This window comes from Lagopus leucura, unplaced genomic scaffold (assembly GCF_019238085.1).
Source record: "Lagopus leucura isolate 7727_CA_CO unplaced genomic scaffold, USGS_WTPT01 Super-Scaffold_100024, whole genome shotgun sequence".
Lineage (NCBI taxonomy): Eukaryota > Metazoa > Chordata > Aves > Galliformes > Phasianidae > Lagopus > Lagopus leucura.
This window is the reverse complement of record NW_024962276.1, coordinates 8,258,322-8,273,281: the sequence shown is the minus strand read 5'-3', so window position 1 is coordinate 8,273,281 and position 14,960 is coordinate 8,258,322. Positions and strand designations below refer to the sequence as shown.

At 52.8% G+C, this 14,960-nt stretch overlaps 2 protein-coding genes across 2 annotated transcripts in view; both read right to left on the bottom strand.

Annotated features, from left to right (window-relative positions):
- AATF (apoptosis antagonizing transcription factor) overlaps nucleotides 1-3,353 on the bottom strand; it is a 40,982-nt gene extending 37,629 nt beyond the window's left edge. Inside the window, exons 1-4 of the mRNA XM_042879827.1 lie at nucleotides 3,249-3,353; nucleotides 2,177-2,365; nucleotides 1,205-1,615; nucleotides 569-706 (exon numbers count right to left, since the gene is read on the bottom strand). Of these exons, the coding sequence (XP_042735761.1) occupies nucleotides 569-706; nucleotides 1,205-1,615; nucleotides 2,177-2,365; nucleotides 3,249-3,333 (823 nt within the window). The 5' untranslated portion in view covers nucleotides 3,334-3,353. The remainder of the gene's footprint in view (nucleotides 1-568; nucleotides 707-1,204; nucleotides 1,616-2,176; nucleotides 2,366-3,248) is intronic.
- A 7,169-nt stretch (nucleotides 3,354-10,522) lies between these two features.
- Nucleotides 10,523-14,061, bottom strand: LHX1 (LIM homeobox 1). Its single transcript, XM_042879643.1, has 5 exons — nucleotides 13,892-14,061; nucleotides 12,864-13,090; nucleotides 12,483-12,760; nucleotides 11,973-12,138; nucleotides 10,523-11,625 (listed from the first exon to the last, which is right to left on the bottom strand). The coding sequence occupies exons 1-5, from the start codon at nucleotides 14,059-14,061 to the stop codon at nucleotides 11,246-11,248; spliced, it is 1,221 nt and encodes a 406-aa protein (XP_042735577.1). The 3' UTR covers nucleotides 10,523-11,245.
- Between the last annotated feature and the right edge of the window lie 899 nt (nucleotides 14,062-14,960).

The window sequence follows — 14,960 nt, the reverse complement described above, 5'->3', positions numbered from 1 at the left end:
AGGCTCACCAACTTCACATAAGTGACAACACAGGCTGCCAGAGAACAATTAGACAGACACAGACATGGGTGATGGGAGACATTTTCTTGGTCTGAGGTCAGAAATACTTCATGCTTGCACAGCACCTAATCATAACAGCAGCAGGACCAGCACAAGGAGAAGCTGTTTCAAAAAGAAGGATGCTCACCTCTCTCTGAAGATCTACACTTGCAGAAGTATTCCACAAAGATCTTACTAGAGATCCTTCCTCAGTGGTAGTCAGCTCTTAAATGAGATTTAAGAGGAGTGGAGCCTGGCTCCTCCCCTCCTGGTTGCACAGATGAATTGCCTCCACCTGTGCTCCCAAGGCTGACTGGCTCCCTTCTCCAGGTGCTCAATCAGTGGTCCAGGCTGTGACTCAGCAGCTCCCATACACTAATTAACAATTAAGGCAATATAAACTGACAGCTAATATTACAAACATACATAACTCAAACCCTCACTTCCCTATCAATGTTCTCTCACAGGTAAAAACACATGGGCTATACAGCAGACTCTACACAAAGTAAGAAGTTTGAAGAATTCTTACAGCTCTCCACAGCACTGTCGAATTCCTGTCCACCTTCCTTTCTGAAAAGGGGGAAAGTATCTGGCTGAGGAAGCCGGTTGGCTATTACAAGTGCCTTCTGCATCTTGATTCTGCCTTCCAAGATCTGATCCCACAACGCTTCATAAGAGAAAAGGGACAGAAAAAAAAAAGTTATTTCATTTCACAAGACAAAGCACCACCCCTTCCCCATCCTATTGGTGATCCTGACCACAACCCTGAGAATCACAAAAATCCTGTTTGCTTCTCTGGTTAGAAGAATTACTTGCAAATGGACGCTGGTAATTTGACTGAATAAACTGGAAGAAACTTCAGCATTTGAAGAAAAACAGCACAGCACCACAGCACAGAACTAACAATGTAAAGTCCCCCTTCCCACCCAAACTACAAGTATATTTAGTGCAGGTTCAATTAAGCCAGCAGATACACTCCATAACATTACATTTTATAGGAATAGTGACACCAGCATGCACAGCACATTTAGTGCAACATCTGCAAATGACATGGGCTGCTGCAACTTAGCAAGTTAACGTGCTGCAGTGCCTCCTCTAGCATGGGCAGCATCTGTAGTGTCAGCAAGGTGAATCTCATCAAAACACACAGTAAACATGCACTAACCTAGCTGATTCTTCACCGCTTTTCCTTTTTCCACCTCATCACTTGCTTGTCCCTTTGAGAACGTCATCACCCCCCCGTCATCCTCGTTGTCATTGGTGTCTTTTATGTGGTCATGGTCTTCCCCCTCATATTTCTCATCATCACTTCCTTCTTCCATGCTGGCATCATCTTCATCTTCTCCATCACTGCTCCCAATGTCATCCATCCCCTCTGCAAATTTCTCAAAGTCCGTGACATTCTGGAAACTGAACTTTGGTGCTTTGGCAGAGGAACCTCTCTCTCCATCATCTTCCATATTATCCTCCTGGTCACTGCCAGCACTGCTGGCCTGCTCCTCTGTTTTACTGCCCAAGCTGCCATTGTCTTCTGAATCTTCACTGCCACTGTACCACATATCTAAGGTTTCTTCAGCTATTAATTCAAAGAGAAAAAAGATCTGTCACTCTGCAGCATGCACCAACAATGGCTATTGATCTGAGCAGCTAACTCTGTTTTACTTTTTGTTTTGACCAATTAGTGAAAAAAAAAAAAAAGAGATTATATCCAGGAAAAGATCTCAACTCTCATCTTCTGTGACAATAATTAGTGACACAGTAATCAGACTAGGTGGTCACAATTTGCTTTACATATCTTTAAAATAAGATACACTTGCAGTCCTCAAGATCTACGGGCCTTAAAATGGCAGCTACTTCTTTCCCTCCACACAGCATTCAGCCAGGGCTCAGAGATATTCACAGCCCCTCTCACCCTGAAGCAGCAGCCCTCTTTTGGGGATCTCCTTTTCCTTATGGTCAAAATGGCCTGAATTTCAGGAGGGCACTCCAAAAAGACGTCCAACTTATTTGTACCTTTTTACAAACCTCTGCCAAGGATTTAAAGTTCCTCACCTCAGTTGAGACGGTCCTAATTCGGTCTGGCATGCTAAAATTATAAACAGTGTAATTAAAAGCGTAAAGAAATAAGATTTCTTACCAGATCCTTCTTCAGACAGAGCATCTCCCCAGAGCTCTTCCTGCAAGGCTTTGCGAGATGTTGCTTTTCCACTGTACCTTTTATCAGCTTCTAAGAGGGAGGCCGAAGCTTTTTTCCGTATATTACCAACAGGTAAAATGTCATCTGCAGTCTCATCCTCAAACCTGTCAATCACTTTAGCAACTGTAGCTACAGGAAAAGAAATAAAAATGGAGGAAGGTTGTCTAAACCAAACTGAATTCCAGGCCAGAAGCAGCTGCAGAAAGCAGCCATCCTCCTGCGCCTCTAAACTCCTCGCGCCTCTACAAACAAAAACACGCTGTAAAGGTGAGGTGGATGGCAGTGCTTTATTTTGAACGAGCACTGCCTGCATTCACACCTTTCTCCCCATCTCCTCTTCCTTTTAGTGAGCACACAGCAAGCTGTGTGCAGGTGAAGCCCTGCCCTTCACGGGGCGCTTCGGGAGCAGTGTGGTGCCCAGGACTCACAGCACTGAACGCCTTCACTTTGTGTTTAACGAGTCAAAGAGAAAAACTGCGATTCCGACACACTTTAACCTCTGCCCATATACCCGAATCACATAAATGCACAAACATTTCAGGACGGCTAAAGAGAGAAAACAACCGCACTGCAATTATTGCTCTTCTCGTACCTCCCCGCTGTTCCGAAGCGCCGCTTCCCCCGCCCGCCAGCACGGAGAGCGGCAGGTGCTCAGCAGGGCCCGCCCGGCTCCGATGGACGCTTCTGGGGCCGCTTTTCTAGAACTTTCCAACGGGATTCGGTCCCGGCCTGCAGCAGAGCCCGCGCGGAGCCGCGGCTGGACGCTGAGCTCGCGGAGCGCCGCGTGGCTGCGTGCAGAGCCGTGTGCCCGCCCGGGGCTTCCAGCCCGCAGCGCTGCGGGTCGAGGCACAGCGGGGCGGCACTCCGGCCCGAGCCGCCCCATCCCCCACGGCGGCGGCAGCGGCTGAGGCTCCACGCCGCCACGTGCGGGCCCCAAACGGCGGCCCCCCTAGCCGGCCCCGGCTCCGGCCCGGCCCCGGCCGCACGGAACCCTTCTCCGATCCCCTCTCACCTTCCTCCGCGTCGTCCTCGGGGTCTCGCAGGTCGGGCCGGGGGTTGAGCAGCTCCTCCAGCTGCTGCGCTAAGGGCGCCGCCATCTTCCCGAGCGGAGGGGGGCGGGGTCTGGCGGCGCGCAGGGTCCGGTAGGGGCGGGGTCTTGAGTAGGCGTGGCCTCGAAGGGGCGTGGTCTGGATGTGGGCGGTGCCTCAGTGGGGGCGTGGCCTAAGCGCTCCGCGCGCAGGAGCGGCGCGTCTCGCGCCCCTCGTCTTTTGTCTGCGTTAAATTGCGCGCGGTGGTTCGAGAGGAAACAACCGCCATAAAAAAACCGAAATCCACCATCCGAGCCCTCCGGTGGGCCCGGCTGTCCTCCACCGCTACAACGGGGAGAACGCTCACCCTACGCAAGCGTGTCGTGAGAATTCATACGTGCCGAGTGCTCCAGAGCTGGAAAGCAGAGAATGACGGGCTCTTACGCACAGCTGTCTCATATAACTCACTATGCTACTATTCTTCTTTCCCCCCCAATCAGCACATACCTGCATAGTGCTGCCATGTGAGCTGTGGAGCACTGCCCACACCTGTGCTGCATCCCACACCTCTATGCGGGACCCCAGCAAAGCAGTGAGGGATGAGCGACCCCATGAGAGGCTGGGAACCCCCTCCCAGCCCCCAAACACAACTGGAAATGGTGGCTGGGAATAGAGGACGGTGCACCTCTTGTACAGAGTGAGAATGGACCCAAATTGGCTTCTCAAACGTGAGCTGCAGACGGGGGCCCAAATGTCCCACCCGCGCAGGAAGGGCCCCATGAGGTCTGTTTTGACCCCATGTTTGTGGTGGCACCGGTGGGTTTGTGATGCTGCTAGCAGCAAGCTGCAAAGTTCAACTGCATCAAGCAGGCGGTTCACTCGTCCCCTTCCTGCCAGCACCCGGCTCTCCCTCACTGCTTATCTGCTTCTGAACGTTACAAAGATTAATCCCGACATGCATTCTAATCAGAGCACAGGAAGGCTCAGGCCAGGCCCGGCGCTTCTCCACGGCTCCGGGATCCACTTTGGTTCCCCCGAAGCAGGAGCGTTCAGTGCAGCCGCTCGTCCTACAGAGGGCAGAGGAATATCATTAATTACGGGCCCGGCGGCTCCCGTTCCCTGCCGGCCCGCACGGCACCCGCAGGAGGAGCTCGGGCGGCACTTGGCCCCTTTTCCCCCTCCCCGGTGCCCTACGGCTCCTTAGCAACCCCTGCAGTACCGTCTGCTGTGAGGACTGCATCTCAAGTTATGTAAAAAGAAATGCTCGCTGGAAATGCACGTTATCATTACAAACAAAAGCCTTGGATTTTATGCGGTCAAATATTACGATTCCATTTCAGCTTTATTTTGTATTTATTTTCTCATGGTCTGAGTGACCATGAGTGACTCTAATGCTCTGCACTGTATTTTAGGTGGGTTTGCTTGTTGCTGCTGTGATGTGAAATTAAGGCTCTTCCACAATTGTTACGCACAGATTTCCAAAGCAGAAGATGCAAACCACCTTTGCTTTATTTCCCCTCCAAGTTCACAGCCGTGTTGTTTCCAGACTAAAAGATGCCGTTACAAACAAAGGCAGGAGAAATAAATCCAGAGGAAGTGAAGGAGCAGAAACAAATGCTTACCTGAGCAGCTCCTGGGACGGACTCAGCCAACCACAGAAGCACTGGTGATTGCCCCATGCATAATTGCATTTTCAAAGCTCTGCACTTCATGGATGAAGAAGGGATGTTTCCGACCCAACCCCAACAAATGATAAATCCCCCCTCAACAAAGGCAGTGCTTCATCAGAACGTGCCCAGTGCAATCCCTAAGCAATGCACAGCGAGTTGCATGACTTCTGTAAGCAAAAGATTGGCTTCAGATAAGGACATCAAGCAGAATCTGTGGTATTAAAGTCCGGAGTTGTTGAAATGTTCCACCTGCACAGGCTCCTTCTTCACAGTCCATTCTCTCTCTTTTTGCCTTCCACTTAGTGGGGTCATTAAACCAGGCTCTCAGACTCAGTTTTAATTTCTGGTTCGTGTGCCCTCAAATCACGCTGCTGTGGATTTGGTTCATAACCATTTTTCGGACAAACACGACATCCAAACACTTTAATTTCAGACCATCACAAAAGCCTGTTCCTGCAAGGCAGTGCATCCCACCAAGCCCTCCAAGCTTAGAAGCTACAGGCAGGAGCCATCAAACTACCCGACATCGTTTCTTCGGCATGCTTGCTTTTCATTTTACTTTTCATTTACACGCTTATCTGCTAAAAGGGGAACAGACCCCACGCACGTCACAGGGACTTTTGCACTACAAGCAGAACTTTCCATTTCTCCCACGTATTGGTGGAACATTTCATCTTCCAGGAAACTGCCCGATTCAGAGGCAGCTCTGGCAGCGAAGGGCTCACACTGCTGTGTCTGTACCCTCACATGTAACTCACAGAAATCCTCTTTTTCTTTCAGTGCATTTCTTAAATACGTCTATAAAGAAAAGCAGCCATCCGTCCCAGTGCTCCGGGAGACCCACGCAGCAGCAGCACCCACACGCCCTGTGTGGCATTGGCAGCAGCAGGATGTGACCCATCCACGGATGCTGTGTGCCCCAGCACGGCCACCAGCCAGCACAGAGCTGCTCTTTCCTACATTTTGGCAAGCCAGTGTCATTTTCCAATCCGTCCTTTTCTCGTTTTTGCCGCACTATTTCATTCTTAGATGTTCTTTTTCTATCAGCGATTGATTCGTCGGTGAAAAAGGAGAAAAAGAAGAGGAAGGAGATGGGGGGAAGAAGGAAAGAGCTCACACCAAACGCATCTGCTACAAGGAAATACATTGCAGCGAATTTAGACGTCTGTAATAAAAATCTCTCCCTATAAATATTTGTTTTGACTTACAGATGAATTTATTAATGTACTTCGTATTTATTTGAGTATTTCCAATATCCCTAATGATCATTCAGTCAAAAACCACAACTGTTTCCAAGATTTGATCAACTCTTAATTGTTCTTACACCTAAAAACATGATGAATACAGCTTATCCGCATAGACACACGGACTGAGGATGCTCCTAGCAGACAGGAATTTTAAGGCCACTCAACGACAGCCACAGAACCTTTTCAGATGGAGCAAAAACCTCTTTTTCGCCCCAGAGAAATCTCCCAGGGTGAACCACGTGTGTGTGCTCTCTGGAGCAGCAGGAAACCTCAGCACACACAGCCCAGCCCCACGGAGCAGCTTCTGTCCTGAGGTTCCCCCTCCACCTCTCCCCGCACCCAACACGTGTGGCTGCAGCTCTCACACAGGCACTGCTCCGGCCCTCGAACCACCGCCGTCCCGTTAACGGAGCTGAGCAGTGAGTGCCAAACACAGTGAGACACCATCAGCCTCTCCAACAGCGGCCGTTCTGCAGGAAGCACGTTGGTACTGAAACCAAGCAGGACATCAATCCAGTTCTCACAGCTCCCAGTAACGCTGCCCAAAGAGTGCACCGAGCACCATCAGAGCGCACACACAGCCCTGAGCTCGGGTCTGTGATGCCCCTCTGCACTGAGGATGTGTGCAATGGGAGCAAGGCAGCAGCCAGCTTAGGGATTAGGTGGGTAAAGCACAGTGCAGTTGGTGAGAATGCCCTTCTGGGGCTGCCGTGTGGCCGGCACACTCCTGCCCAGCAGCCACACAACGCAGGGCTGCCCTTCCTCCCATTAATGAATGAAAAGCTCTCCAGACAACAAGCAACTCGGCGTCGTAAGCCGGGTCTGTGACTGAAAGCACAACAAATACCGTTTTGAAAGAGGCAGACAGCAATCCCAAATGGATTCGTACTCAAAATATATTTCTTTAATGGTCCCATTAATTTTAGTTAGAACTTCAGGAATATCTTGTGGTCATCTGGAATACAGAGCACAGACATAAATAAAAGCACCTCTGTGATCTGCCTCGGCCCTACAGATATGCAGCGGTCGATTGTGCTGAACAGAGAGGAAAGTATACCTTAGTCTGTATGCTGGGATGGGAACAGAAAGCCAGACTGATTGCTTATATTTAGTATGTATGAGCATGCAAGGCTTAAACACAACATTCCTGCTCGGGGAAAAACTCTAGGCCACTTCCTAGAATAGCAGGAGCATGTAAATCACCGCTGATACTTGTAAATTATATTTATTTATAGATTGGTATCATGCACCCGTCACTCAGCGCCTGGGTACAAATACACGCATTAAAATAATATACACCATTTGGCCTCAAATCTGAGTTTGAATACGTTCCTACTCTCGGGGTGCACGGCTTTACAAATCCCCTCCCGCTCCCCACGCCAGGGCCTGAGCAAAGTGGGAATGGGAAAGAGAGCAGCACGGAGGGCAGAGAGGAGCCGAAGCGGCGCTTCTGAGTGCTGTGAACCCACTGCATTCTAAAGGCGCTTTATCCTGCAAAGTATCTCCTTCAAATAAATGAGCTCAACATGAATAATACTCACAATGTCTTCCCAGTGTCCTTTTTCCTAATAAAGCAGTACAGTCCTACGTGTGGGATTGCAAAACCTTCAGCGTCGCCCATGTATGCAGAGATCCCTGTCCGTGCCAAAGGACGTCCCGCTCCCCGGGGCAGCTCTGCAGTGTGGGCACCGAGCAGCCCCACGGCACCGCGCTCTGCTGGGGGGGGACGGCACCAAAACCAGGAGCAGCCGAGGGAGAAAAGATCAGAGCCATTATTCTGAACGCACTTTGGGAAGCACGTTGCACGCACACAGCCATGGACGTGGCACGGCCGCCTCGCTGCAGTGGAAGAATTAATATGCGCACTAAAAGCCCTCCAAGCAGCACATGTGTTCCGAGGGCCTCCTCCTGCAGCCCTCCATTCACGCAAGTAATGCTACTGAAGTCAATGGAAACGCTCTTGTAAACGAGGACTTACAAGAACCCGACGCCACAATGATTTCAAAAGGAGTTTTGACTCTGCGATTGTTGCTGGATTAGGGTCCTCAGAAACACCCAGCGCCGCTCTGAAGAGCACAGAATTCAAATCTGCAAAGGGCTGGGGCCTCCACGCTGCAACCCGGGAGCCGTGATGGGCACGTTTGGCTTTGAGCATGGGAACCACTGCTGGGTTGGCTCCTTGTGATGGCAGAGCTGCTCCGAGAGCGAGCAGCAGCGTGGGGAACAAGGCAGGCTCTCCTGCGTCCCTTTAGAAACCGGTGACCTAAACTGAACCACATCACATCCCTGCCTAAATTAGCATGAATAAACCGTACGAACATCCTGGTGCAGGGGGGAAAAAAAAAAGAAAAAAAAGAAAAAAAAAGGAGAAAAAAAATAAAAAGGGAAAAAACGAGTTGGCAGACATGATTTCTGCAAAATGAGATCCTCGTTTAAAATAATTGATTGGACAATAAAACAGCAGCACAGACCGGTAGCACAAATAGCAGTATTTATAAACAGCGTTTGCACAGAGAAGTAAAAGTTTGTAATGAAGCGATTACCCCTTGTATCCTCATGTAAATGCAAAACAGAGGGAAAAATCACGGCAAGGATACAAAAGGCAAATGGATGAGCCAGGCGCTGAGCCTCGAGGTTAAGAAGTCTCCCTGCCTTTAATAAACTGTTTAGAAACACTACCAATGGATCCCTGCTGCTTTTTGTCTTTATAGGATATATATTTATATATATATAAAGACGTTTTGTGTTGAAGGTGAACCATTACTTCACCCGGACGGGGGCACAGCAACGGCGTGGGGAGCAAAACTGCCACTGAAATTACAGATCGCACAACTTGAGAGCATCGCGAGTTCAGAGCAAAGAGAGAAAGCGCCCAAGTGCTGAGAGCGGAGAAATCCGCGCCTCACAGCGAATTTCCGCGCCGACAGAAAATAAAACAGAAGCCCGACGGAATCACAATTAGCAGAGAGATGAAGGGAAAGACGCAATTACCGCCCCGCCATCCCATTATCGCAGCGGGTGGAAGGCGCTGCGCTGAGCTGCGATGCTGCAGAGCCGAAGCGAACCCTCCAACGCCGCCCGAGCTGCAGGACTGCTGCAGGGAGCCGTAACAGAACCGCCACACCTGCGCGGCTCCGGGCTGCAGGAAATCCTCCTTTGGTTCATTTCTGTCCCAGAAAATCCGCGTGCTTCTCCTGCCAAACCCTGCCGAGCGCTCCACAAATACTGCAACATCAAACGATCGAGTCCTTGTCAGCTCCGAAATAAGAACAGAATAACCACGCTGAGGATTTGCTGCTTCGCAGACCAGCCAATTACAAACAAAAAAAAAAGAAGGAAAAAACAGAATGACCTCTCAGCAATTACAAGCACAGATCCGCACGCTTTTGCTGCTGCTCAAACACTTTTGTTACTGAGCACTCAGTGCTCGCCCTCAGCACAGCCCGGTTCCACCCCATCCCGCCGGCTGAGCAACGCGCGGAGCGGCGCTGCTGGGCTCTGCAGGGCACTGAGCTGCACGCACGGCTCTCCCGGGGCTGCTTTGGTTTCTCAGACACCCAATGAAACACCACTTATCTAAACATCCCATTTTCTAATTTTATTAAAAACGCACAAATTTTATCCAACATGTTTTCTTTCATACAGTGAATGGTCTAATATGCACTGGAGGTCACACAAGCTTAGGTTTATTAGAACAATAAAAGACATATGAGAAATTTAATATATAAAGAAAAAAGTAGCAGCTGTCGACTGCATATTTGACCATAAAATTTAAATATTTTGGACTTTCATTTTAAAGACACAAAAATAAAACCTGTGTGGGTCTATATAAGTCATATTAACAATTCCATGAATGTTCAACAGGACTAAAAATTAGCAAAGATGTTCGTTCTGTTCTGGTTTTAACCTTGTGACATTTGGAAACGCCTCTCCGGGTTGCTGGTGCGGAGCACCTGACAGTATTTGTGCTATAGATTCCCTTTATTTGGCAACGGTCTGGGATTCGCGGGTTTCTCTTTGCCTTCTGTAAACAACACCTTTGACAAACTAGCACAGTGAACCACAAGCCCTGCGATCGCTTTGTACATCTACAGAAAAGAAAAGGAACTATTTTGGTTGGCTGCTCAAAATATTTTGCTTTCGAACAAGAGGTTCTAAAACAGGATTTGTTAGTAAAACATCGAGCTCCTGAATTTAACGTTAGACGTAAACAGTTGACTGTTTTAGTTCAATAGAGTCTTTTCGTTTCGCTTTGCTCTCTTTGTGAAGGTAGAATGCTTTTTGTTCGTTTGCTTTTTGTTTTTGTTTTTGTTTTTTTTTTTGTTGTTTTTTTTATTTTTTCTTTTCAAGTCATTCGCCTTAGAGGTCCGTTGGCGACCTTTGCTATGATGAGGAGGTTTTGTATGCGTAGCGTTGTGAAGGTAGAAGAGTTGGTGCCGAGGGCTCAACATTTAGCATTTGTTATTTGGGGAGGGAAACAAAAGAAGAAAACAACCACCGAAAAAAGAAAAAAAAAAGAAAAGAAAAAAAAACCCCAACAATAAAGGAAAAAAAAAGGAGAAAGAAAGAAAAGTTGTCCCACCTGGTATTCAGCAGGCTGCAATGGCTGAAGCTAAAGAGTTTCTCGTGGTTGAACTTTGAGAGAGAAAAATGAACAAAGAAATGCGGAACGCCAGAACCATCCTTATCGGGAGCGCTCAGAGTTCTTGCAGCTTTTCCCCCTTTCCATTCAATCATTGTTTGTTTTTAAATGAGGAGTTTCTAAGGATTGTGGCTCTCGGGATGACATCCGACGGGGTAACCACACTCATCCATCCATCCCACGGCGCGTTACTGTACAGCTTCACCAGTTCCTTTGTCATGGCACACGCAGGTCCCCGTGGCTGTGACAAACGCACACCGGGATCGTCCCGCTCTGCAGCAGCGCGGAGCCGCCGGGCGCAGTTCGTTCCCAAGGTGCCATTGTCTTAGGGCGGGAGAGATGTTACATTTACTCATTTCTGTACACCGTAACAACAAGCAGACTAGATGATCATCACTTACTTAGACCCAGTTCGCTTAAAGCTACCACACGGCCGCTTCGTTCATTTCTGGTGGGTGTGACAAGTGATTGCCGTAGTTAGCACCGCCGTTGACGGATATCGAGGAGAACGGAGGACTGGGGCCGAACACTTCCGCGGACATGGAGTGCAGGGAGCCGGGCAGGGTGGGCTCGGGGCTGGGCGAGTCCCCGGCGGGGTGCGCCAGCATGTCGGGGAAGCGCTGCGCCTCTCCGGGCGGGTGGTGCCCGGGCAGCGGATGCTCCAACGCGCCCAGCGGCGTGCCCGGCGGTCCGCCCGCCGCCCCGAACGGCAGCTCCACCGGCGTCTGCGCCTGCGAGGAGGGCGGGCCTTGCGGGAAGAACTCGTAGTTGCCCCCGGGGCCGTAGTACTCGCTCTGGTAATCTGGCGGCAAGGAGAGACATGGGCGGTAGCGCGGAGGACGAGCGCCCGAGCGTAACGGAGAGGATGAGACGCGCGGCGCGGCGGGCGCGGGGTTGCGGGACCGCTATCGGCAGCGGCGCCCCGAGACGCACCGCGAGCGGCGCGACGGCACGGCCGGGAACCGCGACGGCGAACCGCGCCCGGCGGCCCCGAGCTGAGGCAGCGCCCGCTGCGAGCCGGGCCCGGTGTGCGGCTGGGAGAGCGGCGGCCGCGGTTCGCCCGGCTGCGGTTCCCCCGGCCGCGGTCCCCGGCCGCTCTGCCCGCCCCGCCCCAACGCACCGGACGGAGAGCGGCAGCCGCGTACCCACCTCCGTAGAAGGAGAAGGGCCCGTTGGGGAGCAGCTCGCCGGGCTCCAGGCGGTCCACCAGCGGCCGCATCCTGCGCGGGCTGCGGAAGAAGGCGTGCCGACGGGCGCCCAGCGCGCTCAGCTGCTTCATGCGGCGCTCCTTAGAGCGGCGGTTCTGGAACCACACCTGTGGGCGGGGGGAGGAAAGGCGGGTCGGTCACGGGCACAGCACCGGCAACCACGCGCAACCGCGCCGGGTCAGGAACGAGCGCGCTCCTTCCCGGCGCCCCGACCGGATGGCTCCCGCTCCGAGCATCTCCCCTCCAACCTCGCCTTTAATGGTCCTTCAACCCCCCATTACCCTCAGCGCTGCGGGTTTATAAACCTTTTAATAATTCCAGCGCATCGCCATCCTTATTTATGCATTAACCCCTCACATCTCCGCTTATTAATTCCGCTGCCGTCGGCGGCCCCGTTAGGACCCTCTTGCCGCGAGCTCCCGGGGCCGGGAAGGCAGCCTGCGCCCGGTACCTGGATGACGCGCATGTTGAGGCCGGTCTCCTGCGCCAGCTGCTCCCTGATGTGCCGCGTGGGTTTGGGGGTGGCCGCGAAGGCGGCCTTCAGAGTCTCTAGCTGTTTGGCTTTGATGGTGGTGCGGGGCCCCCGCCGCTTGGCCCCCAGGTTCTGGTCGTCATTCTCGTTGCTGCCCGTCTCCTTGTCGGACACGTTGGCGCTTTCCGAGTCCTTGGCGTCGTCCTGGGAGGGGTCTTGGGAGTCGGGGGACAGGCTGGGGTCACTGCCGGTGGTAGCTGCGGGCAGCGAAAGGCCGACAGTCAGAGGGGGTGCGGGAACCGGGCGGGGGGAGAAGGGAAGGGACGGGAGAGGGAGAGCCGCCGCCCCGCGCTCCCTCACCTGAATGCAGGCTGTTTTCTTTGGCAGTATTGCTGTTATTTAGGTAATCTTCTTTGCAGACGAACTTGTTTTCGTCTATGATATAGAGCTCCTCGCCGGTGGAGAGCTGCTTGTTGCACATCATACACGTAAAACAGTTCAAGTGGAACACTTTGCTCCGCGCCCTGCGGACCAGGTCGCTGGGGGAGATGCCCTGGGCACAGCCCGCACACTTGGTCCCGAAACACCTGCGGGGAGAGGCGGCGGGTCGGGAGGGTGCGGGGGCAGCGAGCGGGCAGTGCCGTGCGCCCACCCCGATGGGAGAGCGGCGGCCCCGGAACCGCAGCGAACCGAAACAAACGAAAACCAAACCGAAACCACGGTAAATAAATAAAAAACGCGTGCACACACACATAAAAAAAAAACAAACCAAACACCAAAACAAACCCAACCCCAAACCATCCTTCCGCACCGTTCCCTTTTCCCAACGAATGCCCGCCCGACTTACACCTTGCAAAACGATAAAAGGAAACGCAATCACTGTGATGGGGACCAAGGACAAACGCCGGGGAAATTAATTCAACGCCGGGGTGGCTTTCCCCTCCGTGCCCCGATAACGGCACCGAGAAACGGGAGCGGAGTTCGGCGCCGCGATGGCCGCGTAGGAGCGGGAGGTGCGGGGCCGCCCGCGGGCTGCGGCCGCTCCGCGTTGCGCTGCTGGTGCACAGCGCGATGGAGCGGCCGGGCCGGACCGGGGCTCTGTGGCGGCTCTGCGGAACTCGGCCCTGCCGGGAGCTCCCACAACCGGGCCGCGACCCAGGCCCGCAGCATTCCCCGCAGCGCGACTCCCCGAGGCGCGGCCACGGCCCGGCATCGCTCCGCGCAGCTCCGGGCGGATTCGGAAGCGCAGGGAGCGGCGGGAGTCGGAGCGCGGCCCGACATCACCGTGAGAACGGGGCTCTGCGGCGAGCGAAAAAATAAACAGACGGGAAAAGATGGCAAACGGATGGAAAAGAGCCGCGGCTCCGGGCGGCGGTTGCGGTACTTACCGAAAGAAGTCGTTTTTGCAGTAAAGCTTGCCTTCTCGCGAAAAGCATTTCTCTGTCAAATTGCATTTACATTCACAGCACTGAACACACTTCACATGCCAAGCCCTGTCCAGTACATTCAACAAGAACCGGTCCAAGATTGGCCTTTTGCAGCCCGCACAGTGAACCATTGTCTTTGGTTATTTCTGAGAGTGGGGTATCGGCGTCCCAGATGGCAAGCGAAAAATCGAAATAAAAATAAAAAGACGACAACAACAGCGGCGTAGGTTTGCTTTTATATATATATGTGTGTGTGTATGTTGTTATTATTATTATTATTATTAAAAAAAAAAAAAAAAAAAAAAAAAAAAGAAGAAGAAGAAGCCTTGGAGAAGCGGAAGAGAAGAAAAAGGACTGGAGGGAGAAAAGCCTTCGGTCGGTCGCTGTCCCAGGGCCGCGGGTTCCGGGCCCGGCCCGGCTGAGGCCGACGCGCGGCGGCGCAGAAATCGGCGCTCAGATAAAACGAAAACGGCGATAATTAAAAAACCGCCGAGAAGCGGTTGACGGTGACGAGTTTTTTCTCAGGTCTGAGGTAGAGCAGTCAGAAGTCAAAGTGCATCTGCTTTTCCCAAACAGAAATTAAAAGAGGGAAAAGAAAAAAGAAAAAAAAAAAAAGACAAAAAAAAAAAAAAAAAAGACGACAAGACGAGGACAGCACGGGCGCAGGGCATCGGGCCGCCCGCCGTCAGACGGGCGCAGGCTGCAGGCGCGGTGCCATGGCCCGAGCGGCGCGGAGCGGGCCGCCGTCCGTGCGCGGGGGGACGCTGAGCGCGGCTCCCGTCTCCGTTCGCTCAGTTCGCTCCGTTCCCGGCTCTGCCGCTCGCCGTCCCCCGCCGTCCCCGGCTCCTACCTGCGTGCCCCGCGCTACCCCGCGTCCCCGCGCGGCATCTCCCGGCGCTGCCGGCACTGGGGCGCCTCCCGGCGGGGCGCAGCGGCGCGGCGGGGCCGGAGCGCGGAGGGGAGCGGCGCTGCCCGCGCGGCCCGCGCCGTCCGGCAGCGCTCGGCGCACTGCATGTTCCCGGCAGCCCCG

Excerpts from the sequence above, each read along its gene's own strand:
- LHX1 (XM_042879643.1), bottom strand. The coding sequence starts at position 14,061 with ATGGTTCACTGTGCGGGCTGCAAAAGGCCAATCTTGGACCGGTTCTTG. Across the intron at positions 13,091-13,891 it reads TGCAAAAACGACTTCTTTCG|GTGTTTCGGGACCAAGTGTG; the intron begins GTAAGTACCGCA and ends CTCTCCCCGCAG. Across the intron at positions 12,761-12,863 it reads AGAAAACAGCCTGCATTCAG|CTACCACCGGCAGTGACCCC; the intron begins GTGAGGGAGCGC and ends CGCTGCCCGCAG.